Below are 26,621 nucleotides of genomic sequence, written 5' to 3'. Positions count from 1 at the left end.
CAATATCTGGAGCTCCCATTGGTAAATGAGGAATAGGCTCCGCCTCCTCCTTGGGACTTCCTATTGGGCGGTGCTGGGGAACACGGGATAGGGGGCATTCTGGGAATTGTAGTCTTCCCCGGAAAGTAGCTGCTTAATCAGAGTGGCGTGGGTCCGTAGCTTAAGAGAAGATGAATGGGAAACGGCCAGCTGAGCCGGGCCCCGGCCGTGCGGGGAAAAAGGGGAAGAAGGAGGTGATAGCGGAGTTTTCGGATGCTGTCACGGAAGAAACCTTGAAAAAGCAGGTGTCTGAGGCCTGGAGCCGCAGGACGCCGTTCCGTCACGGTAACCGAGTACTGTGAAGGGGGAGCTGCCGCGCGGGGTCTGGGGGCCTCTGGGAGTCCTGCCACTCTCAGCCCTGGGCAGCGGGGCCTCAAGGGAAGAGGCTTTTGGAGACAGTATGACTTTGGCCACCTCTGACTCTCCTGCTGCCCTCTATCATTCCAAGTTCGGTTCGGATTTAGAAATCTGAGAAGAGGAAGAAACGTAGGCCCAAGAGTTTGGAGAAGCAGAGGGCTTGCAAGTTCGTAGTTCCTCCGAGGGCAGTGATCGCTTATCCCAAAATAGTGTAGCCAGAGCATTTGTCCTGAGCTGCGAGATAGCTGGCACTGCGCTTACTCGTTTTTACACGCCTATAGGTCGACTACGTGACTTAGGAAAGTAAACAAGTGTTGAGCAAGGAAAGAAACCCACCTTGAACGATGCCAGCCTCAGCTTCAGATACCACCTTAGGGGATAAGAATTCTGCGTAATGCATCATGCTTTCCCTTCTAGAGATTGCCATGATTTTGCTTTCGGTTAAGTAATTTAAAGAGGTGAGGCCTGGGTGTCTGGATGCACATAGAAAGCGATAGCTGTATACACTCAGGGACTTGTCAGTATCCTAGGCTGGAGGATGGAAATAGGGATAGTGTCTATCACAGCTTGACAAGGAGATGAAGTGAAATCGTGCCTGCACAGCACCACTCTGTTTGGCATGTGGTAGGTCGTGGTGGTGCTGCCTGTCATTAGAAGCAGTGGGTAAAATGCTGAGATAGAAATCAAGGCATCAGAAAGTTATGCTTGAAGTGATTTTTTAAAAAATGAATGTTGTAACTTCCTCCAATGGTAACTTGGGGAAAGAAAAAAGCAGGGTCAAAGAAAAATTGCCAGCAATTTAGAAATTGTTCTCACTTTCTAAAAATGTATTTATTTTGAGAGAGAGAGAGAGCAAGCACAAGTAGGGGAGGGGCGGAGAGAGAGAGAATGAGAATCCCAAGCGGACTCCACACTGTCAGCACAGAGCCAGACATGGGGCTGGATCCCACCTACTGTGGGCTGAGCTGCTATTCTCATTTTTTAATTAAGTTTGGGAGAAGTCAGTAAAGACTCTAAAATATATTCAGTTCAATAGCTAATCTTTGAACTAAAAAAAACAAAACAAAGCAAAAACAAAAAAAAGCAGGAAGCCTGGGCTGGCTCAATCAGTTAAGCATTGGAGGTCGGCTCAGGTCATGATCTTGCAGTTTAAGAGTTTGAGCCCTGCTTTGGGGTTGCTGCTGTAAGCACGGAACCCTCTTTGGATTCTCTGTCCCTCTTTCTTTCTGCCTCTCCACTGATCACTCTCTCTCGAAAATAAACATTTTTTAAAAACTCAAAGAACCTTAATTTAGTGATATCACCTGTACTCCTTTTAAGAACTAGTATTTTAAGAACAATATTTTTAAAAAGCAGTATTGAATAGGTAAAGAAAAAAAGAGAAGAGCTTATAACTCTTCCCCCAAATCTTAGATTTTAAGTACTTGATTTCTGAGAATTCAGGACCATTCCTTTTTGTATTCTCTTTGCTATACCACTTGGGGGTCAAAAATACAAAAGGAGAAAAAGTCACACGTAATGTTTTCCTTCCAACAGAAGCCATTGTCATGGACATGGAGCCCTTTCTTCACTGTGTGATCCCAAACTTCATCCAAAGCCAAAACTTTCTGGAAGGGCTTCAGAAAGAACTTTTGAACTTGGACTTCCATGAAAAATATAATGATTTATATAAGTTCCAGCAGGTATTTATGTCCCTTTCACCCTTCCACTTCAGAAATTCATTATCTACAGAGTCATTCATTACCTTTGGACTTGAAGTTTTAGATTGGGTTTGCCTTGGAGGGTCCTTTTCTTGACATAGTAAAAAAACGTTCATTCATTTCACATAAACGTACTGAGTGTTAACGATGTGTTAGGTGCCATAATTATTGTATGGGACTCTCTGACAGTCCCTGCCCTATAAGACTTCAAAATCTAAAATAGTAGAAATGGTAACAATCACAACAGACAATCAAGAAATACAGTAAGCCAGTAAGTTAAGTACATTATAAACAGAGGATTAGGTAACTTTTGGGGATTGATATGCTAAAGAGAACTGTATGTTGGAAAATAACAACCATTTAAATTTTTGAGTTCATGTCTTTATTTAAGATGGCTTGATGTGTTGCAGAATGTCCACAAGAGAGTTATGTCTATTCCTTTTTTGGTGGACAGTTTCATGTGGCAGAAAGATCATGTCAAAATCATGGCTGGTCTTCTACTGTTAGAAGGCAGGGCCCAGTCTGGGTATGGAGATCTTGATCATTGGTTTCCCCAGTTTGTGTAGGAGTATCTTTATTATATGGTGTACATCACTCCTGGAAATCCTTTATAAAACCTCATGGACATCAACCCTTAAAAATCACAGGATACAATGAAAAAGGTGAAGAATTATTTTGTTTTCTTTGCCTTTACCCTTTGCTTTCTCTTTATCTGGGATAAGGGAGAAAATAACAGGATTTCTCTCTCTTTTCTTTTGCACTAGAGCTGATTGTGTCCCCTAGTATGTCTATCTTTGGGCCTTGCATATAGAATTGAATTAACCACACAATAAAATACACAATATATCTCTTAATAATTCAGGAAATCCAATTAAAATTAAACTTTTATCCTTAGAAAAGTTACATAGGTTAATTAAAAACCACAATTATCTGCCTTTGTAATTATATAAACTTCAATAACACTAAATCTCGTAGATTTAGGGCTATATGCATCTCTGATTACTAAAATTGAGAAATAAAACTGTTTTTTACTTAAATGCAATTCAATGGATGAAAATACTTTTAACTGTGATGTCAGTGAGTGGCAAAATAATAAAAAGGGCCCTGGGTAATGAGGAGAAAAATAAAAGATTAGATCACATGGGTGTTTGGTGGAACTCTACTGGGCTGTGAATAATTTTTACTATGCTCACGTTGGGACTGAACTTCTTCATCCTAAGACAGTAAATATAAAACCTGCTTTCAGTCTTCTGTCCCTTCAGACTTTGCTTATATCCCCTTTGCTTGTGCTATGAATTGCCTTAATTGAGTCTTTGATACCCTCCAACCTTCCTAACCAAGTATGTCATTAAGAGCTGCCTGATAGTCTATATATTTCAGAACAAGCATTATTGAGTGCATGCTTTATGCCATGCCAAGTACTTTATTAATTCATTAAATAAATCCTCGGTCCTATGAAGGAGGTACATTACTATTTCTATTTTACAGATGAGGTGACTACATCAGTCTTTCCTTCTCTTCTGGATCATTTCCTTCAGCATATAAAAGAAAGATGTTAAGAAAAAAAAATGCTCTTGACCTGACTTTGCCCTTCAGCTACCACCATATTCCTCTGCTCCTCTTTTTTTTCTTTTTTTCTTTTTCTCCTTCTTCTTTTTCTTCTTCTTCTTCTCCTCCTCCTTCTTCTTCTTCTTCTTCTCCTCTTCCTCTTCCTCTTCCTCTTCTTCTTCTTCTTCCTTTCTTATAGAGAGAGAATCTCAAGCAGGCTCCACACTCAGTGCAGAGGCCAACACAGAGCCTGATCCCATGACCTTGGGATCATGACCTGAGCCTAAATCAAGAGTTGGATGCTCAAACGGCTGAGTCACCCAGGCACCCCTCTCTGCTCCTCTTGACAGTAGAATTCCTTAGAAGTTGTCTGTCCTTTCTGAAACATGTCTTCTCCCATTCTCTGTTAAGCCCACTTTTCATCAGGCTTTCCCCTACAACTCCACTGAAGCCGCACTTGCCAAGCTCACTCGCAACTTCTGCGTTAGTAAATCCAGTCATCAGGTTTGAGGCCTTGCTTTCCTTGACTTCCAGAAGCACTGGAGCTACTGTGTTACTCCTTTCGCCAGGAGACATTTTCACCTTACACTCAGGAGGCCATGGTCTCCTGGTCTTCCTGCTATACCTCCCTGGCTAGTCCTTGCTTTCCTTTGGTAGGTTTGCCTTTTGTGCTTGACTTCTCAGTGATGGAATGAATACATTAGGGCTTTGCCCTTGGGCCATTTGCAGGCAGATTTCCAGGGAGTCCCCCGCTTTGCCTCTCCTCTTGGATATATCTGTTCAGTGTCTCACACCTAAGTCCAAAACTGAACTCCTGATCTTCTCCCCCTAAGTCTGCTCCACCTGCAGTTTTACCAGTCCCAGTTAATGGCAACTCGATCTTGCCAAGGGAGCCAGGCTTAAAAACCTTAAGGCCTCTCTCCCCTCATACCCAGTTTGTCAGGAAATTCTGCAGGCTCTGTCTTCAAAACCTATCCAGAAAAAACCCACTTCTTTCCACTTCCACTGCCGACAGCCAACACCTGGCCCAAATCATCTTTGTCTCTCATCAGGATTATTCTGTTAGTCTTGTAGTCTAGTCCCTTGGCCAGCTCCACAGTCACAGCCGTCATGTTCTTTTAAAATGACAGTGGACCCAAGAGAAGTGACAACACGTTCACACAGAAACTAGTATACAAATGGTCGTAGCGGCACTGTTCAGAATATCCAAAAAGTGGAATGGACCCAAATGTCCATCACCTGATAAATGGACAAATGAGTGTGGTCTGTCCGCACAACGGAATATTACTCAGCCAGAGAAAGGCATGACGTAGTAATGCTGCTGCAGCATGGAGGAGGCTTGGAAACGTGCTGAGAGAAGCCAGCCACGCAAGGTCACGGGTTGTAGGATTCCGTCTCTAGGATGTCCGGAATAGGGCAAATCCACGTGGAGAGGCAGAACGTAGATAAGCGGTGGTCAGGACTTGGGAGAGAAAGGGATGTGCAGTGACCGCCTGATGGGTACAGGGTTTCTTTTTGAGGTGATGATAAATGTTCTAGAACCAGCAGTGGTGGTTGTACAACATGGTGAATATACTAAAATCCACTGAATTACACACTTCTGTATGGTTAAGATGGTAAATTTTGTGTTACATGAATTTTATCCCAATTTTTAGAAATTTGAATTGGGATCCCAATACTCCCTTGCTCAAAAATTCCCATGGTTCCTCATTTCTTTGTCAGGAAGCCAGAGCGCTTAGAACAGCTCTATGGCGTCCCCATTGCCTCCTTGGCCCCATCTCCTACTGCTCTTCCCCGCACTGTCTCTGCTTCAGCCACACAGTCTCCTTGGATTTCTTGACTGGGCCAGGCCATGCTTCCCACTCGGGACCTTGAATCCTCTGTGCCTAGATATTCTCTTGGCCTGTTTCCCAACCTCCTTCAAGGCTTTGCTTCCCTCAGCAAAGTCTAGCCTGGCCACCGTGTTCATACTTGGAAGCCCTTTCCCACCGTAAGCACGCCTGCTCCCTCCAACTCTGCTGGTTTTCCCCGTGCTTCTGTCCCCTTCTTTCATACTAACCACTGGCTTTGTATGTTTATTGTCTGTCTCCCTCAAAATATAAGCTCTACTGTCATAACTGTTGAAGTATTTGTTGAATGACTAAGACACAGGGGGGTTAAGGAACTCGCCCGAGCTGCAGAGCTCCTACATGGAGAGGGCATCCGTCAAACCCAGGCAATCAGGCTTCAGAGTCCAGGCTCATACCCATAATGCTCTGCCACCAGGGCACTCACTGAACTGCTTTCTTCTATTTGTCATATATATGAAGGTAATCTTTTTTTTTTTTCCCTCTTTTTTATGATCAAGTCTGATGATTTGAAGAAGAGAAGAGAGCCTCACATCTGTGCTTTAAGGTAAACAACTAGTCCTATTTGTCGGGTGTGGGACGTGTTATAGAACATTATGTCGTTATCCTATTTTGTAGAGGAGGAAACAGACTGAGACATGAAGTAAGTTCTTCAGGGCTTCCTAGGTGAAAACTGGGGGAGCTGAGATACAAACTCAAACCAGTCTGATTCCAGGGCCCAACTTCTCAATGACAAAGTATTCAACCTTGTTAGTAATCAAGGAAACATTGCAGGAAGCATTTTCCACCTATTAGGTTGGCAAATATTAAAACTCCCATGTTGGGGCGCCAGGGTGGCTGAGTCGGTTAAGTGTCTGACTTCAGCTCAGGTCATGATCTCATGGTTCGTGGGTTCGAGCCCTGTGTCGGGCTCTTTGCTGACAGCTAGCTCAGAGCCTGGAGCCTGTCTTCAGAATCTGTGTCTCCCTCTCTCTCTGACCCTCCTCTGCTCATGCTGTTTCTATCTCTTTCTCAAAAATAAATAAAACATGGGGTGCCTGGGTGGCTCAGTCGGTTAACCATCGGACTTCTGCTCAGGTCCTGATCTCGCAGTTCATGGGTTCAAGCCCCGCTTCGGGCTCTGTGCTGGCAGCTCAGAGCCTGGAGCCTGCTTCAGATTCTGTGTCTCCCTCTCTCTCTGCCCCTCCCCCAATCATGCTCTGTTTCTCTCTGTCTCGAAAATAAATAAATAAATAAATAAATAATTTTTTAAAAGGGAAGAAAAAAACTTATATGAAAGATTTTCCTGATTGCTACATAGTTAGCATAATACATACCATTATTGCAACTTACAGGTTTTAATCTACAAACCAAGTGGTCCTTCAACAGTGGAGCCAGTGTTAGTGCTGAAGAACATATCTAAAATTCAGTAACCTAGGCAGCTGAGCAGCATTGGACTTAGTCTGATTTATTGCTGAGTATACATGGCTGTTTTTTTAGGCGCATGAGGCATCCCTGTAGAATTAGAAATAAATATTTGTAGAGATTCATTGTGAGTGTCTCATTACAAACTAAGGAGTCTATGTTATATCCTCCATTGAGAAATAAAAACATCATTAAACACAAACTGACACAATATAAGCTATTTTAGTAAAATAATTCAATGTAATCAATATTTGGAGTTTCTATTATATCCAAAGTATTTTGAAGTTGCATATAATGACTTGCAATATCATTTCTGAAATTATTTGATGAGATTATTAAAAATATAAGTACAAGATTTCCTTACTTTTCACCAGAATTTTATCTCTTATTCTAATTTGGCAAATTAACATGGGTGATGTGAATTCTTCACAGTTCATTTTTTTCCTCATACAGAGACTGAATCTAGCTTAATGTGTTTGCTCTGTTTTCTCATTTGGTCTTAATTCAATACCCTCTTTTTAGCTCTAGGTAACCAGCCCAAACCTGACACTTAGTTCATTCAAGCCTCTTCCATAAAGTTAAGCATGTGTGAAAGAGAAATCATTATTAAAAAAAAAAAAAAAGCCACATAACAATATTGATTTTATTAACAACTAAAAAATGTTCCTCTTCAAAAAGTACAAAATTAAGCATTTATTCTCTAAGCACCTTCATATCATATATTTCTTTAATCTCATAAGGAGCTGCCATTCATTACTTCCTGTCATCACCCTTCCAGATTTAACTTCCTCGGCTTCTTTTTATTATCAATTTAGTATTTATGATTCACTATTCAAAACATTTTATTGTTAATAACATCAACTCAATTTTCTTGTACCTGCAGGGCAATGACCTAACCAGGTCAATCCATCTGTAATCTGAGTGCTGATTAAACAAAATACTACAACAACAAAAAATAAATATATAAAAAATAAAATCCAGTAACCTCGGAACAGAACATCAGTGCGATAAATTATGACAGAGGCCAAAGCACTGCTGTGATAGGGCATGCCATAAACTTAACAGGAAGAAAGTGAAATGAAACAGAGCAAAAATAGATTACAGTAGATAGATTTGCATTTCTTTCTCTTTATTTCAGTTCCAAGTCCTAACCTGTACAAGTTTAAAGTAAATAGGGGCACCCGGGTGGCTCCTATTAAGCGTCCGACTTCAGCTCAGGTCATGATCTCACAGTTCGTGGGTTCGAGCCCCGTGTCGGGCTCTGTGCTGACAGCTAGCTCAGAGCCTGGGGCCTGTCTTCAGATTCTGTGTCTCCCTCTCTCTCTGACCCTCCCCTGTTAACACTGTCTCTCTCAAAAATAAAAATACAACATTAAAAAAAATTTTTTTAATAAATAAATAAAGAATAAACTGCAGCCTCCAGGAAAAAGTAGTTGTGGCCTAGACCCAATTGGAGGCCTCACTGCGGCCTAACAAGTTATCTTTGTTTACATTTCTAGGAAAGTTCTGTTTGAAGATTTCCGGACTTGGCTTTCTGACATTTCCAAGATTGACCTGGAATCAACTATTGACATGTCCTGTGCTAAATATGAATTCTCTGGTAAGAAAGATCAAGCCCCTGACGTCTGGAAGTCTTAAAGGCTTTCACTACACAGTGGCAAGAAGGTAGCACCAGTGTGTCAGAATCCCAGACCGCGTGTCCCCACATAGCATAGAACCTTCTCAGTCAGGAGCCCTTGACCCAGCTCAGAGACCGAAACGCCCATCTTATTGGAAGGGATAATAAGGCAGTGGTTCTCTTTGGTGGAAATACGAAAGCTGCTGACCATATTTTCAGGAAAACGCTGATAAGGCACACGCATGTCGGTTTTGTGTACACTATCAGGCAACTCCGAGGTGATATTGTAAACTCTGCACATAGAACCACATTGTTGTTTTTTTTTTTTTTAATGTTTATTTATTTTTGAGAGAGAGAGAGAGAGACAGAGCACAAGCAAGGGAGGGCCAGAGAGAGAGGGAGACACAGAATCTGAAACAGGCTCCAGGCTCTGAGCTGTCAGCGCAGAGCCGGACACAGGGCTTGAACTCACAAACCATGAGATCATGACCTGAGCCAAAGTCAGATGCTTAACTGACTGAGCCACCCAGGCGCGCCCTAGAACCACATTCTTAAAGAACAAAAACCTCAAACAATATAGAAGGATACTGCATAAACCTTGACGGTCCCCTTCCCTTTCTTTTGGTCTCCCCAGCTCCTCTCAGAGGTATCCTTTGTCACCAGTTCCCTCAGCACATAAATGTCTTTTTGAAAACACACTTGGTTTTTTTGGTCTGGAAGAAAAAGCGTTTTGTTTTGTTTTCCTGAGTCCAATTTTGATTTGGGTTTACTCTCACACAATATAAAGTGTAACTGGGGGACGTATAAAATCGTAGCAGCTTTTTGAGGATAACTGAGTGGTACACAGGAAGAGTCCCATCATACGTCCTTCTTTTATTAAAAAAAAAAAACTCTAATTGAAATAACTTCAAACTTGCAGAAAAGTGGCAAACATAGTACAAATAACTTATTTCCTGTTGTACCTGAGAGTAGGTTCCTGTTCTGCCCCCAGCCCCGCAAGTACTACAGTGATTCCTGCCACAACGACATTCCCCTGTATGATAGCGATAAACCGTCAGAATCAGGAAGTTGAGATTAATACGTGAGTCCCATCTAATCCACAGGCTCCATTCAAGTTCTGTTATTTGGTCCTTGATTGCAAAAGGATCTAGGGGCGCCTGGGGAGCTCAGTCCGTTGAGCGTCCGACTTCAGCTCAGATCGTGATCTCACAGTTCGTGAGTTTGAGCCCTGTGTTGGACTCTCTGCTGTCAGCCAGAGCCCACTTCAGATCCTCTGTCCCCTTCTCTCTCTCTGGACCGCCCACGCTTGTTCGCTCTCAAAAATAAATAAACAAAAAGTAAATAAAATACATGTTCAAAAGGATCTGGTTCAGGATTGTGTCATGCATGTAGTTGTCATGCCTGTTTGGACTCCCTCAGTCTGGAACAGTTCAGTCTTTCCTTGACTTTCATGGTCTTACTGCTTCTGAAGGTTTACGGAGGAGTCATTTTGTAAAACTTCCCTCAATTTGAGTTTGTCTGATGCTTCCTCGTGATTAGATTCAAGCCATGCATTCTTGGTAGGAATATTACAGAATTAATTATGTGGGTTTTTTACACCGCATCTTATCAAGTGGTACATGGTTTCTGTGTGTCATAGTCTAGTGATACTAACTCTGGTTACTTAATTAAGGTGGTGGCTAATGTCAGGTTTTTCTTTTTTTTTAATTAAAAAAATTTTTNTTATTACTATGCAAGTTGCCAAACAGGGATTTTTTTTTTAATAATAAAATTGCTTATTTTACATTTATTAGTTGTCATTCTACTGTAAAGGAAACATTCCCTTCTTCCCATTTATTTGTCCCTGTATCTGTTGGTGTGGATGTATGGATTACTACTTATGTAATGAGCTATAATCAGTTGCTATCATTATACTGATATTTATATTGTCCCTGATTTGATCAAGAGGAGTCCCTTTAAACTGACTTCCATGTCCTTTTGATGTGTCCCCATCATTCTTAATATATCTTACTTTCTAGCAAAACAAGATTTTCCAGGCTTATCTAATATTTCCCCTGCTTTAGATCCAGAGTCGGCCATTCCTCCAAAGAACCCTAGTTCCTTTTAGTGAAGAACGATACTTAAATATCAAGATCTGGGGGGCTCAGTCAGTTAAGCGTCCAACTTTGGCTCAGGTCATGATCTCACGGTTTGTGAGTTTGAGCCCTGCATCTGCTACTGTTAGTGCAGAACCCGCTTTAGATCCTCTGTCTCCCTCTCGGTCTCTTTCTCTCTCTCCCTCTCAAAAATAAATAAACATTTTAAAAAATTCAAGATCTGGACTGTAGGTGTTTTTGCTATTAGGGTATCACGGCCCCCAGGCCTTTCAGTGGAAAAGAGGCAGTAAACACACATACACACATACACGCACACATGTGCACACACGTGCATTTACATTTTTGTGTTTCGACATCTAGAAATATGTAGATATCTAAATATCTATATAAACGTCTACCCATATAGGAAGCTCAATTCACAGTTGATTCCTACAGTTGCAGTTCAACACTATAGAGTTTATCCCAGATTTTGCCATTTCCATATTTGTAATTTCCTACCTCAGCAGTGAGAATCATGGCTTCCATTATCTTCAATATATTTCTTTATTGATCACGATCCCTCCATGTGAGAACAGCCTCAGGTCATCATAGCACGCCTTCCCTCCCCTGCCCTACACAGATGCCTACCTTGCTCAGTTCACCAAATGGCCCTTAGAAGTTTTAGCTCAAGAGATTAATGGAAATCAGCACTAAAAGATCTATGTACAGTGATGTTCATTAAGGCATCCTTTCTTTTTTTTTTTTTTTTTTTATTTTTTTTTTTTTTTTTTCTAGGAGAGAGACAGCATGAGCAGGGGAGGGTCAGAGAGAGAGGGAGTCACAGACTGAAACAGGCTCCAGGCTCTGAGCTGGCAGTCAGCACAGACCCCGACGCGGGGCTTGAACCCACGAACCGTGAGATCATGACCTAAGCGAAAGTCGGACGCTTAACCAACTAAGCCACCCAGGCGCCCCTAAGGCATCCTTTCTTAATAGATGAGAAATGGAGACAACTTAATTAACAAGTGGAAGATTAAAAGGGAAGGAAGATAACTCATAACCCATATGGTAGACTATGTGGCCATTAAAAAGCAGGACAGGTGTGTATACTGATGTGGACACTTACCGTGTAATAAAAAGGCCACAAAACAACCACTGTAGGATACCATATTTTAAAAGCAAATGTATGTAGGAAAAATACTGGAAGAATATAAGCAAAAATACTGTTAGTGATTCTCTCTGGGGTCTGTCTCTGTAACTGCCCTTCAGTGCTTTTTGAGTCCTCCATGTTGCCCGTTTTATATTATAAAACGTCTCCAATTATAAAATAGGAGAAATCACTGTCATTCTACAGCTGGAGGAACTCACATTACAGATGGACTGATAGTAAAAGCTAGATCTGATATCAGCTGCCCCTTGTCGGTACAGGGACATTAAAGTTTGCATTACACTATTGCAGATGCCCTCCTCTGCCATGACGATGAGCTGGAAGGGCGCCGGATCGCCTTCATCCTTTACCTGGTTCCTCCCTGGGACAGGAGCTTGGGGGGCACCCTGGACCTGTACAGCGTTGATGGTAAGGCCAGCGCGTGCTCCTCGGCACCAGTAGCCACTTCTGAGTTCTTATACACAGCGTGTGTACTCACCTGAAGAGGCAGAAGCCATTCAGTAGGGTAACAACCTCAGGGGGAAGGGATGCCAGCCCTGACGGCTGCCTCTCTAAGTAGTTCTTGAAGTCGTCAATACTCCAGAGATGGAGTCCATTAACAGGCCTCGGCGGACCCTACTTCTAAATACTGACCACGGAAAGGTAGAGCGCGTGTACAGCTGTCTGGTGCCATCAGTCTGCCAGGGTGACTCCGTCTGACAGGAAGCCAGGGCTGTTTTCTAAGGACCGACACCAGATGTTGAAACTGGAAAATTTTCCGAACTTATTCCAGCCCCCATTGATAATAGAGGGATGGTGTCGTGAGAACAGATAGCACCCAGCAGAACCAGCAAGTGTGAGGGAGACAGGAGGAAGGGGGGGTGGTTTGGGATCTGCAGGGCACATCTAGTTCCCCCTAGGAATCTGGGAACTGTCGGAGTGAAACAAGGCGGACTGGAAGTGGTTAATGATAATGAAGCCACGCTTGTGGTTGTCTTCTCTCCTGGTGCAGAGCACTTCCAGCCAAAGCAGATTGTCAAGTCTCTTATCCCTTCGTGGAACACGCTGGTTTTCTTTGAAGTGTCTCCAGTATCCTTTCACCAGGTAAAGATCGTAAACTACAAGCATACAGAGTGTAAGGTTCATGCTGTTTAGTTCCCCGTGACCAAAACGTGACAGCTTCTGCTGGACCCCGTGGCCAGACTGTGCCCAGTCCACTGTGATGGATCTGGAAGTCAGTGCACCCTGGCTGGTGACCTTCCCCCTTGTCTAGTGTCTTCATTCATGTGCTGCTGGCCTTTCTTTTCAGGTGTCCGAAGTCCTTTCTGAAGAAAAGTCCCGTTTGTCTATAAGTGGCTGGTTTCATGGTCCTTCACTGACCAGACCCCCCAACTACTTTGAACCACTCATACCTCGGAGCCCGCACATCCCGCAAGATGTAAGCATAAATCCTGTTGTTGGGCCTCTTCTCTAGAAGCTGTAGTGTGTCGTTTGTGTTTCTGGTAATGAAACTAGACTTGGTGTCTGCTCTTCCACTTTTCTTAGATAAATTTTTGATAGTGCCTTTTCTCAGGCAGAGTCTTCCGGCACTTTTACGTGTAACAAGGAGGAAATTATAGAGTGAGGATCTGCATATATTTTACTAGCATGAAATAACATAAGAACAAAAGCAGTAGGAACTGTGAACTCATGTTTTGTATCTACTGCTTCTTTTAAGCATGAAATTTTATATGATTGGATCAACCCTACTTATCTAGACATGGATTACCAAGTTCAAATTCAAGAAGAGTTTGAAGAAAGGTCTGAAATCCTCCTAAAGGAGTTCCTTAAGGTAAGACAGCATATCCTGTCCAGTGTATCTTGGGGACATCCAGTAGCAGCCCTAATGAAATTGTACTGTTATAACAACTGCTTTTGTCAATCTTGCTTCTTGGGTGGGTGAGCAGGCATCACTAAAGGAGTTTTTGCTTTATTCCTGGTTAGAATATTTCTATCATCCTCTTCAAATAAAATATGGAAACAGTTCTAACAGCTGACGTTGGTAGCAGTTGTATGCTTAGTGTGTTGAGAGTCCCCTGGGTGTTCCCCAGTTTTCTAGAATCTTCACGGTGCATACACACACATACACACACAACTAGCTTCTACGCTGCGAGGGAGTTGTATGTAGTTTCCTTCCTATTCATTTGGTGAATATGGTTCACTATAAGCTTATTGCTTTTAGTGGAGAGATTATTAACTGGTCAACTCCTATTAATGAGTGTTTCACAAGGATGAGGTAACACATTTCAGTGGAGAAGGAACTACATCAGAAGTCAGAAGGACTCTATATTCATGTTCTGGCTGTGTGGTTTTACTAACCTGAACAAACCACTAAATCTCTCTGAGCTTCCATTTCATCATCAATTAAACTGCGATAGGACCCGCCTTCCTCGTCTTGAAGAGTTACTGTGAGGGCCACACAAGGTCACAGATGCTGGTGTGGTGCTTCACAGTTGGTCCTGGGCCCCATGGGAGCCCCAAGAGCTGTTCCTCCCTGAGAAAGATAAAGATTGAGATGCTACATACTGCCTCTCTCTCTCTTGGAATTTTAAAGCTGACATATTAAGGAATTTGAGAAGCATAGTAAATAAACGTGTTTGACCCTATTTTATTGAACTTACCTAAAGCAGGCTTTGTGATCCTCGTTCCTGTTCTACAGCTGATAGGACTGCAGTGTTGAGAACATTCCTTGGGAAGCTACATTAAACAAGTATAGAGAAAGCCTCTTGAGCATATTTCAACAGATTAATCAGCTTCTTGCTCTGCTCTTGGCTTTTTATAAGGCTGATTAAATAAAAGTGAGGCCCACAGAGATTTTCATTGTAATGACCTTGGCTGTTTTGCCGCTTAATGTTTTCCCTTCATATCTCCTGGATTAAAGAGTCTGTATTGTGATCTTCATTTTATAAATGCGGGAGGCTGAGATGTTTAGCAATTTGATGTAAGATCTAGAACTGCTGAAGGAGGTAGTCCAGATTAACACTCTGATCTCTTGGCTAAGGCATGCTGATGGTTTATCCAGTCTTTGTTCTGGCTTCACTGTATCAGGCCGGCACAGCTGGGGGCGGGGGGGCAGTGAGCGTCAACTGGCCCTTTTAGGAATCAGAATGATTCTGCAGAGCTACTCCAGCCACAGGACCAGCTGTGGGACCACAGGGAGAGTCCCTAACTCTTTCTTTCTGTGCTCATTTTCCAGCCTGAGAAGTTTGCAGAGGTCTGTGAGGCTTTGGAGAAAGGAGATGTGAAATGGAGCAGCCGAGGTCCCCCTAACAAAAGGTAGAACCAAGACTTTTGCATTCAGCACCTGCCTGTTGGTCAACCAGGCTCACCTCCAATAATAAGACATTGGTCCTGGTGGGGTCTCATGCCCAGGGCCATCCGGTAGCAGGCCCTGAGAGAACCTCACTGTTAGAACAACCTGTGATTCAGTGAGCTATGCCAAGGTTTAGGCAGCGGGGTACAAAGCTAACGATAAGCTTTTATTCCATGCATGATATTACGTCTGTGGCTTCGATGAACAACTTGGCATCACTGCTTTCCAGGTTTTATGAGAAAGCTGAGGAGAGCAATCTTCCCAACATCCTAAAGGACTGCATGGACTTGTTTCGCTCTGAGGCTCTGTTCTTGCTGCTCTCCAACTTCACGGGCCTGAAACTCCACTTCTTGGCCCCTTCGGAGGAAGATGAGGTGGAGGACAGAAAGGAGGGTGAAGGCACCTCTGCGGCTGATCACACCGAAGAAGGGACTAGCCATAGCTCCCCTGGGCCAGAGAGTCCTCACATGGCCGTCAGCAACAGCAGCCAACAGAGCAGTGGACAGACAGACCCAGAGTCAGAGGAAAACGAAGCCAAGAAAGGTAAGCTGTCGGTATGATTTGTCCTTATGTACCATTAAGCACTCGCTAGTCAATCATTTATTCAGCCAACAAATATTTCTTGATCACCTGCTATATGCTAGGCCTGTTTTGGGAAATGGAGGACAGAACAAACAAGGTCTCTACTCTCCCAGAGCTTATATCCTAGGAGGAGAGGACAAAGATTAAACGTGTACATGAGCCACAAGAAGACATCAAATAACAAGTGCCATGTGGAAACTTTCATAGGGTTGTGTGTGAGGAACCACCAAGTGGCCTCTTAGGTGAAGGGGCAGTTGGAAGAGCCTGTCTCAGAAGCTGCCATCTCAGCTCAGATTGGAGTAACAAGAAGGATCTGTGGGAAGAACGTTCTGGGCAGGAGGAGCATCTTGTATGTTTAGGCTAACGATATACAAACAGGAGACAGAAATAGCACTGGCCGTGCCCCAAACAGCACCAAGGAGAGGAAGGTGAGCCGCTTATTTCTGCCAAGGCCCAATAGCAGCCTAAGAAAAACTTGCTTGCATTTGGGCAAATGGACGGAAGGAAATTATTATTAGAAGTAGAGGAAGTCTAGGGGCGCCTGGCTGACTCAGTTGGAAGAGCATGTGACTCTTGATCTCAGGGTCCTGAGTTGGAGCCCCACGGTGGGTGTGGAGATTACTTAAAATTTTTTTTTATTTAAAAAATTTAAATTTAAATTTAAAAAATTTAAAATTTTAAATTTAAATTTTTAATTTAAAAAATTTAAATTAAAAAAAATTTTTTAAAGTGGAGGAAGTGTTTAATCCTCTACAAACAAGATGAAAAAGAGAAAAATACAGGAAATTTAAGAGGTAAGGCTTCTGTGGCATTGGTAACTGAGTAGTTACCAATTCAACATACACATTTCAGTACCTACTAAACCAGTTGAGAAAATCTGTTTCCCGATTCCTCTCCTCAGTTTTACTCTCAATGCTTCCACTCTGATTGCTTGAGAAGGACCTCACACGGTTAGAAGCACAAAGGCTTGGGAGGTGGAAAGCCACGGCCATGGAGACAAACCCCGCCGTGTGACATGGAAACACAAGCAGCATAATGTGGAGTCAGTGGCCTCCCAAACTGACCTGTCGCTTTGGTCACCACAGACATTTAGAACACCCAGACTCAGGTGGCTTTTTTCTGTGCTAGTCAATACACAGCACTTTCTTTAATAATTTTTTTATTTGTTTTTGAAAGAGAGCACACGAGACAGGGCACACAAGCAGGGGAGGGCAGAAAGAGGGAGACACAGAATCTGAAGCAAGCTCCAGGTTCCCAGCTGTCAGCACAGATTCCAAAGCGGGGCTTGAACCTGTGAACTGCAAGATCGTGACCAGACCTGAAGTCAGACACTTAAGTGACTGAGCCACCCAGGTGCCCCAAGATAGCTTTACTTGAAGATACAGGTTGGCTTTCCTTGATAATTGAAATTGGCATCTATACCTGGACCCTAAAAGGAATCAGGTGAGGATCATTGGGGCCTCATGGGCTTTTTATAAAAAAGTGTTTGTTTACCTCTATTCCTTTTAGTTTCATTTTTATGGGAACCTACAACTTGGGGGAAAGTCTATATAGGCTGCCAAAAGATGCTTTGTTCTTTTACTAAGCATCTACTTACAGAAGGCCCTGGCCCAAAGCAGAGGAGAGAATACAAAAGGTAAACGTGAAAAGTAAATGTTTGCAAAGTTTATCATCTTAAAAGGGTGGGGACTAATCTGTAAAGGAGCAGAGTTTTTATATTTCATTAAAGTTAAACTGGTATAAATTCAAATTAGAGGCTTTATAACTTTAGCATGTTAAATGTAACCCATGTGGTAACCAAAGAAAATAGCTATAGAACATACATAAAAGCAAACAAGAAAGGAATTTAAACGTTTCAATGCCAAAAAGTCAATTAAACACAAAAGACAGGAACGCAGGAACTGGGGAACAAAAAGCTATAAACGGGAGCGCTGGGGTGGCTTAGTGGATTGCGCGTCTGACTCCATGTCAGCTCAGGTCATGATCTCAGGGTCATGGAATGAAGCCCCACATTGGGCTCCACACTGAGCATGGAGCCTGCTTAACATTCTCCCTGTGCCCCTCTGCCACATGCACTCTCTCTCTAAAATAAAAAAATTAAATAAAAAAAAAAGCAACTTTATTAGTAACTATTTTGTTTAATTTGCTTTATGTTTATTGATCTTGAGAGAGAGAAAACACAAGCGAGAGCAGGGCACAGAGAAGGAGAGACAGAATCCCAAGCGGTCTCTGCACCATCAGAGGGATGACAATCAAAAGAAAGAGATTGGCAAAATAGACAGGAACATATGATTCGACTGTCTGCTGTTGGGGCACCTCAGTGGCTCAGTCAGTCAAACGTCCAGCTGCAGCTCAGGTCATGATCTTGAAGTTTGTGAGTTTGATCCCCACATAGAGCTTACTGCTGTCAGCATGGAGCTCCCTTTGGGTCCTCTCCCCCTCTGTCCCCCTCCCCTGCTCTTTGTCTCTCAAAAATAAAATTTAAAAAAAAGAATTTTTTTTTTTAAATTTTAATGTTTTATTTATTTCTGAGAGAGAGAGAGAGAGATAGCATGAGCAGGAGAAGGTCAGAAAGAGAGGGAGATACAGAATCTGAAACAGGCTCCAGGCTCTGAGCTGGCAGTCAGCACAGAGCCCAACGCGGGGCTCAAATCCACGAACCACGAGATCATGACCTGAGCCGAAGTCGGAGGCTTAACCGACTGAGCCACCCAGGCGCCCCCCAAAAAAAGAATTTCTTAAAAAAAAAAAACTGTCTGCTGTCTACAAGGGACTCACTTGAGATCCCAGAATCACAAATAGATTGAAAATCAAAGGATGTTGCATGCAAGTAGTAACCGAAAGGGAGCAGAAATGGCTATCCTAATACCAAAAGCCTTTATCTCTATTTTATTGAGTTAGTTTTTTAAGATACCATACAAAGTATATTTTCTACCCACAATAGGATGAAGTTAAAAAGAAATAGCTAACAAGTCATGAAAAGATACAGAGAAACCTTAAATGCATTTTACTGACTGAAAGAAGCCAGTCTGAAAAGGCAGATTTGTATGATTCCAACACTATGACCTTCTGGAAAAGGCAGAACTAAGGAGAGAGTCAAGTCAGTGGAAGGCATTAGGAGGAAGGGAGGGATGCATTAGGTGGGGCACAGGGGGGTTTTATGACATTAAAACCAATTCTGTTCAATACTGTCATGATGGACACTCGACATTATGCATTTATCAAGACCAATAGAATGTATAGCATCAGGAGTGAACCCTAATGTAAACTATGGATTTTAGTTAATAATAATGTGTCTGCATTAATTTTGTCAGTTGTAACAAATGAATAACACTAAGACAGGATGCTAATAATAATTATTGTTTATTTTTGACAGACAGAGAGAGAGAGACAGAGACAGAGACAGCATGAGTGGGGAAGGGGCAAAGATAGAGGGAGACACAGAATCCAAAGCAGGCTCCAGGCTCTGAGCTGTCAGAACAGAGCCCGACACGGGGCTCAAATCCACAAACCGTAAGATCATGACCTGAGCCAAAGTCGAATGCTTAACTGACTGAGCCACCCAGGCGCCCCTGCAGCCTATTTAAAATTACAGTATTTATTCATGTTATAATTTTTTATTTTGGCAGCTAAATATATANACTGTAACGCTTGTTTGGTGGAGCAGCAGGTCAGAGGGTTCATGGGAATGGTTTCACTTTAGTGCTGGAACATTCTTGCTTACTCTTCCCTTGCAATCTAGCAGTTGTATAAAGTTATTTTAAATTTTCTGGCCTTCTGTTGTTTTTTCTTAGACTCAAGTGTTCCCACCTGCCAGGGGGAACTGAGGCATTGGAAGACTGGTCACTACACTTTGATCCATGACAACAGCAAGACTGAATTTGCCCTGGATTTACTTCTCTACTGTGGCTGTGAAGGTAAGAGGCAGGAAGGAAAGCAGGGAGCGGTTTCCGTAAGAGGGGCGGTCCCTCCCGGTGACCTTCTCCAGCCGACCCAATTCAGAAGTGCTGTGCCTGGGCCAGGATCGCGGATCACAGAAGCGCCCTTTTGGAAGGAGTCTTGGGGGTCATGAAGTTCAGTATCCCAACTCAAAAGGATTTCTATCTATGACTGAGGTGTGGGGGATGTGGGCCAAATCATAATTTCCTCCAAGTAACCACCCCCCCACCCCAGATCTACATCTTATATGTAATGTTCCTTCCAAGTGTATTTTACATGTAACTCTTAGTTTTCAGTTCTTATTCAATGTTGGTTGAATGGTAAATTCTAGCTCATAAGTCACAGAGGTGGTTACCACTGAGCTCCCAGATCCCCCAGTTGTGAGCAGCATGGGATGGGCAACGTAAGCAGACAATGGAAGTCTTGTAGGGAGAGCTTTCTGAATGTTCTTTGTCTTCCCTCTGTAAGGCTGGGAGCCAGAATATGGAGGCTTTACTTCCTACATTGCCAAAGGTGAAGATGAAGAGGTAAGTTGCTTCCGACAGCAAACTGTCCTTCTGAGTTCTAAGGAAGCTTTCATTCCTCAGAGACCCAGTTTTTATGACCCTCTGCCAGGGTCCTTAGCTGACACATCCCTGATGGTCTGCCTGGCACTCGTTCTGATTGCTAGTAGTAAGTGCTCAGCAAGGAATAAAGATGCCAAAGGATAATCACTAAGCATTTATTCTACCTTATTGATAAATTCCATACAAGTTAAGAGTTGCGTGGTACACGCCCATGAAATCTTTGAATACAGTAAGGAAGAAATGCATGAGGTAAAACTTTTCTGGGTATGTACTGGAATGGGGCCCGTTGGGAAATGCCTTGACAGCCAGAGCAATAGCGCCTCCTCATAAAGGATCTTTTAAAAGATCCCCTGTCCCCAGTCTGAGTACATGGTGTGAAAACCATCTGTTCCGTGGGGAATTGTCAAAGACAAGAGCTGAGAAGAAGTTCTGTGTTCTGATGTGACATTGCATTCGCTTATTTCAGCTGCTAACAGTGAATCCAGAAAACAACTCTTTGGCACTGGTCTACAGAGATAGAGAGACTCTGAAATTTGTCAAGCATATTAACCACCGAAGCCTAGAACAAAAGAAGGCCTTCCCAAATAGAACAGGTTTCTGGGACTTCTCGTTTGTCTATTATGAATGACAGGGCTGGGCAAGGCTGAGGAAAAGAGACCCTTCCTTCCTCAGTACTGGGCAGGGTGGAAGAGCTAGGCACCATGCGGAGAGCTCCAAGGTGGCCTGTGTGACCATGTCCTCAAAACTGTGTGGTAGGACTCATCGTTATTGTCCGCAATCTAGACCTTGAGCTTGGAGCCAGGTATTTCTCTCTTGATTAAAAAAATAAAAGATTATTTGTCTTTTTTTTTTTTACATTCAGTTTTTCATTTTCCACATGGACTTCCTTAGTGATCTTTTTAAAATTTTTGCGTCGTAAAATACACAAGACATAAAGTGTACCATTTTAACCATTTTTAAATGTATACTTTTAAATGTGACATTAAGGATATTCACATGGTTGTGCACCCGTCACCACCATCCGTCTCCAGAACCTTCCCATCTTCCCAGACTGAAACTGTCCCCATTAAAGAGTAACTACCCGTCCCCCTCCCCAGCCCCTGGCAGCCACCACGCCACTTTCAGTCTCTGTCTCCATTCCTGAAGTGTAACAGTACAATATTTGTCCTTCTGCAACCGGCCCATTTCACCCAGCATAAAGTCTTCAAGGTTCATCCGTGTTTCCAGTGATTTTTTTGTTTTTTAATACTCATAAACGACTGCTGATTCTGTCCCTCCTAATCACACTGGTTTAGAAAGTTACCAAAAACTTCTGCTCTGGCTGGGCTCATTACACTTCCTCCCAGTGCCTGTGACTGTGTTTCACTGTGACTCTTTTAGGGCGGCGTCAGCTTAGATGATGTTGGCGTCCCTGCCGTGGTAAACACCGGGCTGCAAACCACATGGCCCCTGAGCCTCCTGAGTGGCTGCCTGTGCCATAGGTCATTGTTCCCGGGTGCCACTGCTTTTCTATCCTGGAGTTGTGGCTCCTGTATAACTAGATGATTCTAGCCTCGCATGTGTCTTTCCTGTCCCTAAATACTCTGTCAGCTATAAAATGAGTTGCCTTTTTTTTTCCTTTACGAGAACAGATGCTAAAGGCCACATCAAAATTAAGAGGCTGTCCATTTTGTTACATTCTCTTCCCTGAACCCATGTGGGGCCTATGTGATGTGCACGAGGGGGCGTAGCAGTCACTGCATCGTTAGCTGAAAGATGCTGTTTTCATTTTAATACTGTCTTCTCGTTTTCTGGGTTTTTTTTTTTTATATTGATTACTAGCTGTTACTATAGCTTTTATTTGAGGTTTTATTAATCAGTAGGAAAAGCATTGGGCTTTTATCTTCCTTAATCTGCTAACCGTTTGAGTACTCCCCCCAGAGTTGGCATTTAAATGAAGAGAATGAGTTTCACTTTCCTTTAGGTTGATGGTTTCAAGATTTTTGATTTTGAACCCCAGATAGATAGTATCTAGATAGATATGGACATCTGTCTAGAAATTTTACACATGTACTAATATTCAGTATTGTCAAAGAACACTAATTTTTCCCGGGTAAGATGAAAAAGAAGGAACCAGAACTAGCTCTAATGACGTCTTCCCATGTGCACACAGTACCGGACCAGTAAGTTTATTTATTTTGAGAGAGAGACAGAGAGAGAGCCAGCAGGGGAGGGACAGAGAGGGAGGGAGAGACAATCCCAACCGGGCTCCGCATTGTCAGATCCATGAGATTGTGACCTGAGCCAAGACCGAGATTCAGACACCTAACCGACTGGGTCACCCAGGTGTCCCTACACGTCTACTGTTTTGGAGATCAGAATTCTTTCACCACAGGAGTGCCTGGGTGGCTTAATCTATTAAGTGTCTGACGTGAGCTCAGGTCATGATCTCACAGTTCATGAGTTCGAGCCCCGCATTGGGCTCTGTGCTGACAGCTCAGAGCCTGGAGTCTGCTTCGGATTCTGTGTCTCCCTCTCTCTCTCTGTCCCTCCCTCACTCATGCTCTGTTTCTCTCAAGAATAAACATACATTAAAAAAAAATTTATAGAAAAAAAGAATTCTTTCACCATAGCGCAGTGACACATGGGATTACAACAACTTTGTAAAATAATGGCTTACATGTCAAAGTTTGCCTTTTCTTTTCAGTTCCTACAGACTGAATAAAGGGCATCCCCACAATATTATTTTCACTCCCTTGCTTTCTGGTGTTCTTTCATGAGCAGGAGAGAGCGGGGTGAGGGTCTAGTGAACAATCTGTGGCATAGCTGCAAGTGGAAGGCCCAGAGGAAAGCATTGGGCAGGTGAAACCATCATGTGCCACGCTTCGAAAATAGAGCTTGAGGCCATCAGTGACATCTAAGAGGCCACCCCACTTTTCCAATTCTGGAGTGCTCGGTCTAACTCTTACCATACATACAACGCAAGCGTTAAAATATGCTTAGTTTCTCCTTAATCTCAATGTGTTCATGGTCTACACACAGCAGAATCTTCTGTACTCCTCGGAAAAAGATCTTGGCATCTGAAGGGATAGAGTCCCAGAGGGCCAGGCTCTGATGTTTCCATCAGTTACATCATCTATGGAAAGATGGTGTATTCACAGGGCACGTTTCTGCACTGAAGACACTCAGTGATTGAGAAGCTGGTTTTCCTTAGTACTTCATTCTTCATCTGGATTTTTAGGGCTTAAAGGCAGCATCAATAGCTGTTAAGTAGCAAAAGAAGAACTGAAACATGGGCATCTTTTAAAATCTTTCAGATAAGAGCTGTGATATTCACCTGTATAATATATAGCACCTTCTCTCAACAGTGAATTTCTAATTCTTATCATTCCTTTTAGCAAAGGAAGGTTTTTCTCCCCCAAAGAGAGTAGCTTCATATTTTTTCAGATTATATGAACAATATGCATTCATTGTGAAGAATTAAAACATGTAAAAATATAAAGGAAAGGTCATCTGGAATCCCACCATCCTGGCACAGCCACTGTGGTGCTTTGTAACATACCGACTTGGCTAAACTGAATTCCTAGAATTCAACTTCCAATCAGGGGGAGCCACAAATCCTTGTGCAAGATATGGAGGGGCCCAGGGGCACCTGGGTGGCTTAGTCGGTTAAGCGTCCGACTTTCGCTTGGGTCATGATCTCGCGGTTCGTGGGTTCAAGCCCCGCGTCGGGCTCTGTGCTGACTGCCAGCTCAGAGCCTGGAGCCTGTTTCAGTCTGTGACTCCCTCTCTCTCTGACCCTCCCCTGCTCACGTTGTCTCTCTCTCTCTCCTAGAAATAAATAAAACATTTAAAAAAAAAAAGATATGGAGGGGCCCAGATGAGGCAGTGGCCATTTTGTAGTTCACTGTGTAGCTTAGCTGGATGCCCAGCTCCTTGTGTGAAGCACCCCCTCCTTGCTCCAGCTGCCCCTGGATGGTCAGCATCTCTGATGAAGGTCTGCCCGCCGTCCGCTGGGCTTCCAGTTCCAGCACGAGACACACAATGTGCCTTACAGAGACCTCTGCCACTTCCTGGAGCTGCGTAAGGTCAACCCTCCAGAACAAATCCCCTTTATGTGTTAATCATGACGGACATGAAGAACATTTTCCTAGTTATTTTGAGAGCATATTAGCATTTCTGTTAAGAGGAGGAAAAATGAAATGTTCAAGGAAGACCCCTATGATAATCTAACTTCAGTACACTGTTTTAAGATGTGGGAAATGAAGTCTAGAAAGGAAAGGCTGTTTTTTAACCTGGTTTAGAAACTGGCTTTTCTACTGCTCACCAACCGACTCCCAAACTCCACTGAATGTGGTGGTTTCTTTTCTGCAAAATCAAAAATAATAATAATAATAATATCAATGCCTGGGCTACCTCTCCTAGACCAGCAATTCTTCAGCTAGTACTTCTGGCTGCAGGAGCTCTTCAATATCATTATGTACTTATGTATGTACTACTCAAACTGAGTGAGAAAATACAAACCCTGCTAAAAGGTGTCACCCTTTGGGACACCAGAGGCAGTCTCTCCAGCCCTAAAGAACAAGACATTCCTGCAAAAACACACAATTTCCTTCTCTGATTGATGCAAAATCAGTCCACACAGACAGCTCTGAAAACTACTTGGGAATTGTCCATGTGGCATCATTTTAGGAAAAGCAGATTTCTGTACCATACAAATAAAAAGATGAGTCAGGAGCTATGGCATCTAGTGTGGGCAGGGGCCAGATGGGAAAGAGGCAGAATGCAAAACACCAAGCTGCAATGGGTGTCTTACTGTACTTTAGTTTCAAAGTGAAAAGTGGAGATAATTTAGTTCTGTGATTATAGGACTCCACACTGGCAGATTTGCAACTGCTAATTATAAAATTTGAAACACAAATAATGTTGGAAATCATTCTTATAAAGCACTTCCAGGGTTGCATAATTGTTGTAAAGTCCTTAGTTCTTTGATTTTGGAAGCTACAGACGGGCTGACTGAAGACAGGCCATTCCATGGGGCGCAGCAGGTGCCTTTCTGTGCTCAGGGCACTGACTCAGCACCACTGGGAGGGGTGGGGGAAAGGTGATTGAGACACAGCCCCTGTTCTCAGTGGAGGATTAACATTTATCTAAACACAGATTGTAATAAGGGTTAAAGAATAGATAGGACGGGGAAGGTCTGAGGAGAGAGTTTTTGATCTGACCCTTGATGTATGTGGATAGGCAGACATGGTGGGAAATGATAAAAACCATACTCTAAAATACTGAGTACCGAGTGCCTGGGTGGCTCTGTTGGTTGAGCATCTAACTCTTGATTTCAGCTCAGGTCATGATCTCACGGTTTGCGGGACTGGGCCCCACATGAGGCTCTGTGCTACAGCACAGAGCCTGCTTGGGATTCTCTGTCTCCCTCTCTAAATAAATAAATAAACTTTAAACACAATAAAAATAAAAAACATAGAGTACCTGAATCTGGATGGGGGCTGGGTGACTTTATTTAAAGGGATGCTTTAAAAATGACTAAAAAGCTTTCTCCCAGATCCCAGAATCCTCCAAATCAGCTTTTTTTTTTTTTTTTTTTTTTGTCATGTTATTTTTGAGAGAGAGAGAGGTAGAGAGCAAGCAGGGAAGGGACAGAGAGACAGGGAGACACAATCCCAAGCAGGCACCACGTCGTCAGCACAGAGCCCGACGCAGGGCCCAAACCCACAACCTGAGATCATGACCTGAGCTAAAACCAAGAGTCCAACATCCAACGACTGAGCCACCCTGACGCTCCAAAGTCAGCATTTAAGTGAAGGCTCACTGTTCACTTAAAGCTTCAGTAAAATTCAGCAACAAAATAGAGCTTAAGCTGTGATATTTTAGAAGGCACACAGATTCTATCAGGATAGAAAAATAGGACAACAAAAAACAGAAATAAAATGATACCCAGTTTTCGGGGTGCCTGGGTTGCTCAGTTGGTTAAGCGTCTGACTTCGGCTCAGGTCATGATCTTGTGGTTTGTGGGTTCAAGCCCTGTGTTGGGCTCTGCTGACAGCTAGCTCAGAGCCTGGAGCCTGCTTCGGATTCTGTGTCTCCCTCTTTCTCTGACCCTCCGCTGCTCATGCTGTCTCTCTCTCTCTCTCTCAGAAACAAATAAAACATTAAAAAAAGAAAAAAAAGAAAATGCAAAACAAAGATATTATAGGGCATAGTCTCATAAAAATTAGGATTCCACAAAGCTCACATTTCAGAAATAGAAGAGGTCATTGACAATTAATTTACCACAGGAGGATGACCTCTTCACCACTACTCAGGAATGCTGTTAAGATGTGCAAACTGATGACTGTCTTAAATTTTTTATTATTTTTTTAAATTATAATTTATTGTCACGTCAACTAACATACAGTGTATACACAGTGTGCTCTTGGCCTCGGGAGTAGATTCCCATGATTCATCACTTAC

General features: G+C 42.9%; 1 protein-coding gene across 1 annotated transcript; it reads left to right on the top strand.

The window, feature by feature from the left end:
• Positions 1 to 119: 119 nt before the first annotated feature.
• On the top strand, positions 120 to 21,010 carry OGFOD1 (2-oxoglutarate and iron dependent oxygenase domain containing 1). Its single transcript, XM_077751390.1, has 13 exons — positions 120 to 324; positions 1,933 to 2,078; positions 5,992 to 6,038; positions 8,395 to 8,495; positions 12,048 to 12,164; positions 12,748 to 12,839; positions 13,045 to 13,173; positions 13,453 to 13,566; positions 14,971 to 15,050; positions 15,317 to 15,630; positions 19,464 to 19,586; positions 20,077 to 20,135; positions 20,641 to 21,010. The coding sequence occupies exons 1-13, from the start codon at positions 171 to 173 to the stop codon at positions 20,800 to 20,802; spliced, it is 1,638 nt and encodes a 545-aa protein (XP_077607516.1). The 5' UTR covers positions 120 to 170; the 3' UTR covers positions 20,803 to 21,010.
• Positions 21,011 to 26,621: the final 5,611 nt, after the last annotated feature.

Source organism: Crocuta crocuta, unplaced genomic scaffold, assembly GCF_008692635.1.
Source record: "Crocuta crocuta isolate KB4526 unplaced genomic scaffold, BGI_CrCroc_1.0 scaffold124, whole genome shotgun sequence".
NCBI classification, from domain to species: Eukaryota; Metazoa; Chordata; class Mammalia; order Carnivora; family Hyaenidae; genus Crocuta; species Crocuta crocuta.
The sequence above is the reverse complement of the archived record's forward strand: the minus strand, read 5'-3'. Positions and strand labels throughout refer to the sequence as shown.